This window comes from Macaca fascicularis, chromosome Y (genome assembly GCF_037993035.2).
Source record: "Macaca fascicularis isolate 582-1 chromosome Y, T2T-MFA8v1.1".
Taxonomy (NCBI): domain Eukaryota; kingdom Metazoa; phylum Chordata; class Mammalia; order Primates; family Cercopithecidae; genus Macaca; species Macaca fascicularis.
In genome coordinates, this window is record NC_132903.1 from 3427062 (window position 1) to 3433061 (window position 6000).

General features: G+C 44.4%; 1 protein-coding gene across 2 annotated transcripts in view; it reads left to right on the forward strand.

Annotated features, from left to right (window-relative positions):
- The window catches only part of TBL1Y (transducin beta like 1 Y-linked), a 227247-nt gene extending 222980 nt beyond the window's left edge, over positions 1–4267 (forward strand). For both annotated transcript variants that reach the window (XM_074030551.1, XM_074030545.1), the window contains exon 15: positions 2838–4267. In XM_074030551.1, the coding sequence (XP_073886652.1) occupies positions 2838–2855 (18 nt within the window). In that variant the 3' untranslated portion in view covers positions 2856–4267. The remainder of the gene's footprint in view (positions 1–2837) is intronic.
- The last annotated feature ends 1733 nt before the right edge of the window (positions 4268–6000 follow it).

Consider the following 6000-nt stretch of genomic DNA (forward strand, 5'->3'; position numbering starts at 1 on the left):
CTTTTCCAACAACAGATGGGGCAAATGACTCCAAAAAGCCCACAAAAAGCCTCCAAAGCCCCTCCACCCATGGGCTTTGGTGACAATCACAGCTTCCTCTGAGTCCCTCTCTTTTTCCTTACACACTTAGGCACACTGCTTCTCTCCCTCCCACTCCAGGCTTGGTCCTGCCACTGTGCCTTTGTAACTCTATTTTTCTGTGTGTAAGGCTCCTCTGATTTTCTTGTGGCTCCTACACTTCATTCGGGTCTCAATTCTAATGTTACCTCATGCTCAGGGAGACTCTGGGATACCCTCTCTAAAACCATGCTCCCAATCCTCGCTGATTTTTCTTTATGGCACTTCCCGCTACCTGGATGGAGTATTGTATCGTTATTTGTGTTTTTCATTCTCTGTCTCTGCCACTACAGTGGAGAGTCTCAGTGGACAGGGAATGTGTTGTAGTCACCATACTGTACCCGATGTCCCAGATAACACCTGGCACATAGAGGGTGCTCAGTCAACATGGGGAATGAATGGGCAGTACAGTCATGTTAAATGCTTGACAGCAATGGGATGCAGCACGTAGTACTACCTTGGAGTTCACACCACTGCACTCCACTCTGGGCAACAGCGAGATCCTTCCTCAAAAAAAGGCAACTGCAATACTGTTGTGTCTTTCTGACACATGCACTATGGGCTGTGGGAGAACATGACACTCAGATCTTCCTCCCAGAGTTGGATTAAGGTGAATCTGGGGGAATCTCGGTCTGACTTACTCAGAGCAAGTGTGCTGAGCTGCTCAAACAGTGGGTAAAGGGATTGAAGGATGGGGGAGGACTGGCCATGGATCACCCAGCCAGATTTTGAGGAGAGTCTGGGTGGCTGACAAGGATGGTGGAGAGCTGGTTTTGTTAGTGTAGTGAACCTGCCTTTCCTGGAGCCAAGACACCAGCTGGGAAAACTTCTAAAGAAGGCTTGCAGTTCTGGAACAGCATTCCTGCTAAGGGAGCTGGTGGCACTTCAAAAAGACTTGCTTCTGGCTGGGCACGGTGGCTGATGCCTGTAACCCCAGCACTTTGGGAGGCCGAGGCGGGCAGATCACGAGGTCAGGAGTTTGAGAACAGCCTGGCCAATACAGTGAAACCCCATCTCCATTAAAAATACAAAAAATGAGCCAGGCGTTGTGGCAGGCGCCTGTAGTACCAGCTACTCGGGAGGCTGAGGCAGGAGAATGGCATGAACCCGGGAGTTGGAGCTTGCAGTGAACCTAGATCGTGCCAGTGCACTCCAGCCTGGGCGACAGAGCGAGACTCCATCTCAAAAAAAAAGAAAAGACTTGATTCTAAACAGGTCACCCACTGTTTATGAGGATGTCCTGGATTCAAGCGAACTTCTATGTGATTTCTGTGGTAATTTTCAAACAGACTCTGAGCTGGGGTGTCATATGGTGGCTCTTTTTATTATTTTTAAAAATTATTTATTATTTGAATTTTCTAGTCCAGAAATTATATTGTTAAAGGTTCATTTTGTCTATTATAAAAATAATTCATACCTGTTAAAATGTGGAAAATAATTTTGCCTTATAGAAAAGTTAGGAAATATATTTAGAGAAGTATGAATAACTCATGATCCCTCCACCCAGAGACAACCACTGTTAACAGCATATATAAGTGATTTCATTTTATTTGATGATTTTGAATAACTGAGATTTTGCGGGGAAAAAAAAGCTATATTTAGCATACTATATTTAAATGTACGTATAAGGAGGTTTGTCCAAAGAAACAGTAATTTGTATGACTAGTGATAGGGTACTATAACAATTTTTTTTTTTTTTTTTTTTTTTTTTTTACACAGGGTCTCACTCTGTTGCCCAGGCTGAAGTGCAGTGGCACAATCTTGGCTTCTTTACTCACTGCAAATTCTGCCTTTAGGGTTCAAGCGATTATTGTGAGTCAGCTTCCCAAGTAGCTGGGATTACAAACATGCACCTTCAGGCCTGGCTAATTTTTGTGTTTTTAGTAGAGACAGCATTTTACCATGTTGTCCAGGGTGGTTTCAAACTCCTAGCCTCATGTGATCCACCCACCTCGGCCTCCCAAAAGTGCTGGGATTAGAGGCATGAGCCATGGCACCTGACTAAAATAATGTTTTTAAAAACTTGTACAATCAGGCCTGGCACAGTGACACAAACCTGTAATCTCTGCACTTTGCGAGATAAAGGGGGGAGGCTCGCTTGAGCCCAGGAGTTTGAAACTAGCTCAACATGGTAAGAGCCTATCTCTAAAAAAAAAAAAAAAAAAAAAAGGATATACAAAAATTAGCCAGGTGTGGTGATGCATGCCTGTAATCTCAGCTACTTAGGAGGCTGAGGTAGCAGAATCAACTGGGCCCAGGAGGTGGAAGTTGCAATAAGCTATGACTGTGCCACTGCATTCCAGCCTGAGCAACAGAATGAGATGCTGTTTTGAAAGGAAAAAAACAAAAAAGTTCGACAGTCAACAGATGATACTCAAAGGACCTTACAGTTAAAGCAAACTTTCTTCTTCCAAATCCAATACCCTTGAGAGATTTCTGGCATCTCTTGATTGTTACAGTAGGTTGTCAGACACATATGAATACGGCAGGAAAAGGTCTCTGTCCCCAGGAATGTGAGGCAACAGGTAGTTGGTAACTGTCTCTCTAAAATAATTATTGGTTGCAGCTGGTACCAGCAGAAGGCAGTCTCCAAATAGAAACACCAGAAAGTGTTGATCAGCAGCTTCCCCATAAAATCTCAGGGGTTGGGAAAGTGGGCTCAAGCATGCACAGTATGAGGCAAGATGGAAGAGTCTAACTGGCATATGACCTTCCTCTAGGAACACTTTCGCTGGTGAGCATGCACACAACTCCAGGAAACACTGCACATGTGGCCCCTCCCAAATGGTAGCAGGCCACGGTGCATGGAGACAGCCTGCTCCAAGAAAATAATCATGGAAGAAGGGATACAAGACCCCAGAAACCATGGCAACATAATAAGACCCCACATCAAAGGCTAAACAGTGCACTTGACTCTCTCAAGTTACCTGCTTGGCCATCTTCCAAGTGTACTTTACTCCCTTTCATTCCTCTTCTAAAGCTTTTTAATAAACTTTCCCTCTTGCTCTGAAACATGCCTCAGTCTGTCACTCTCCCTTATGCCTCTCAGTGGAATTCTTTCCTCTGACGATGCAAGTGAGGATCCTTCAGACCTGTGTGGATTCACCATTGCTAACATCAGGAGGTGGGCGGCTCACTCCAGGACACATTTCCTAGAGGAGGAAGTAGGGGCTGGACTGATGGTCCCCGGCTGCAGCCCAGAAGCCTTTTCCAAGTATGTTGTCAAGGACTCCATTCCTCTTATCCTTTTCTAACCATTGCCATTGACTCATTTCCTATGCTCCACTTCCTGTTTTCTTTCCTGAGAAAAGACATCAGCTAAGTGCATTATGGGACTACAGCCTCCTCAGTCTTCACTCAAGTCCCTTCCCTCTTTCCTCTCCTGTTCCTCACACACCTCCACAGAGCTTCAATGGCAGTCCTGCAGCAAACCCAGGAGGGTCCCAGCATTGAAATGAAAAGTCATTAGTCCTGGTGCTGAGCTAACAAACAATGGCACAGACCTTGTGCTGGCAGAGGGCTGCACATTTACGTTTCATTTGTTGAACCTGCTCGCTTTTTGTGGCTGCGTTCTGTTGATGTCTCTGAAGGACAATGAATGAAGTCAACTATTTCCGATAATTCCAGGAAGAAATGTATCACTGTCTGAGCCCAAGGTGTAGGGCCACTCCCAGTGGCTGTGTACCCAGAGAGCTTCCCTACTATTTACCTGCAGTCACTGTCTTTCTGAATAGAATGGGGTTGACCATGAGGACCAGCAGCAGGGGCAGGTACATGGTGACACAGTGGTGGATGGCGTGGTCCAGGCCCAGCTTACACCTAAGAGACAAAAACCAAATCATTCTTCTCAAAAACAAAGCTTTGGCAACTAACCTGGAATCCAAGATAAGAGGATGAAAACAGAAAGAGAAATGCATAAATCTGCTGCTGACTGCTCAAAGAAAATGTGAGTCATTTGTCATGTGTGGAACAAACAGTTAATTGCAGGAGAGTAAGGGAGATCAACTCTGTTTCTGTCTCAGAAATGGGATGTCTTCTAAGACGTTCCACTGGAGGAAGCTTTTAAAGGTTCCTGCTGGGAAAAGGTGGAAAAGGAAATGACACTCTGAAATGGTAGATTCCCTCCACTGGGTCTCAATGAAAAAACAAAGGCACTTAATGTAAAGACAAAGGCTCTCCATTAACTTTTGAGTGCTTACTACACGGCTTTGGGCAATAACATGAATAAGATACAGTCCTTGGTCTTGAACAATTCAAAATATGCCAGCTACATATTTCAGAGAAAATGTGTTCTCATGGTTATGGATAACGATAGTTTCAGAGGTTCTTGTCAGGGAAAAGACAATGATTTCTACTGATGGGTCACAGGAGTCACTGGTCACCTCAGAATGTGCTGGAGGGCCTCACAAGCATGTTACTGTTATAAATAAAGTTTCAGTGCTGCAAAAGAAATAGCACTTGAGGCCGGGCGCGGTGGCTCAAGCCTGTAATCCCAGCACTTTGGGAGGCCGAGACGGGCGGATCACGAGGTCAGGAGATCGAGACCATCCTGGCTAACATGGTGAAACCCCGTCTCTACTAAAAAATACAAAAAAAAAAAAAAAAAAAAAACTAGCCGGGCGAGGTGGCGGGCGCCTGTAGTCCCAGCTACTCGGGAGGCTGAGGCAGGAGAATGGCGTAAACCCGGGAGGCGGAGCTTGCAGTGAGCTGAGATCCGGCCACTGCACTCCAGCCTGGGAGACAGAGCGAAACTCCGCCTCAAAAAAAAAAAAAAAAAAAAAAAAAAAAAAAAAAAAAGAAATAGCACTTGAATATAAAATCTTCTTTTTAATTCTCAGCAAGGCAAGGTACTTCTATAGAACGGTGTGCCCTCAGAGAAGGAGCAATGGTGTGCATACACCTGGACAAGGGAGGGAAAGGGGTTCTTATTCCTGAAATTTGCCTGTGGCTACTCCTGCTGTGTCATTCCCCTATTAGCTACAATTAGACTACACAGGCTAAACTAATTCCGACTGACTAATTTAAAGAGAATGATGGGATAAGTGGTTTGGCAGGAAAAAATGGCTGTGAAATGAGTCAAGGTGGAGAATGAATTGGAATGAGTAAGGGTGGAGTAGGTAATCGTAATGAGTCAAGGTGGAGAATGAGTCAGGGTGGAGCAGGTAATCGGAATGAGTAAGAATGGAGAATGAGGGTGGAGGAGGTAATCAGAAAAGGTTGCTTTACGAGGAAGTATAAAAGTAGAAGGCAAAGAATTGAACACATTGACATATTAAATCTTTGAAGAGAAATTTAGAATTCCTACTTAACGTTACCAAGGTAATAACTATTAGCTGTGAAATGCTTAATGTAGGACAGAAACAAAATGGCACAGAGGAAGAGAGAACTGAAGGTAAAGGGGTAGAAGGGGTGCTCCAGCCTAACCAAAGAGGAAGGCAGAAAAGCAGCTGACCAAACAGCCTCGTAACCACAGAAGAGGGGATGAGAAAAATAAATAAAAGCACTCTTAATATTCATAGAGTGGTCAAATCAGAAGAGGGAAAGTAGTGAAAGTGAAAAAAAAAGGTTAAAAAAATGCAATATGTGTCTCCTCTTACTATAGGAAGGATTACTACACCACTTCTCAATGCTGCTACCTTCTTTTTAGAGGTGGTCTTATCTTCAGCTGTGGAGGCTAAAATTCAGTCTGGAAAGCCTTGAGAGGAGAAAGGGAAACAAGAAAAGGAAGAGAAGTGACGCCAATGCAAAGACAGAAAGGAAATGACACATAGGAGAGTGAGGCTGTTTGTGTGAAGTATGCTGAGGGCCCTGGGTCATGCAATGTGAGGATGAAGACATCATTAAAGATAAGATACTTAAAAGGAGCAACTCCATAGGACCCTG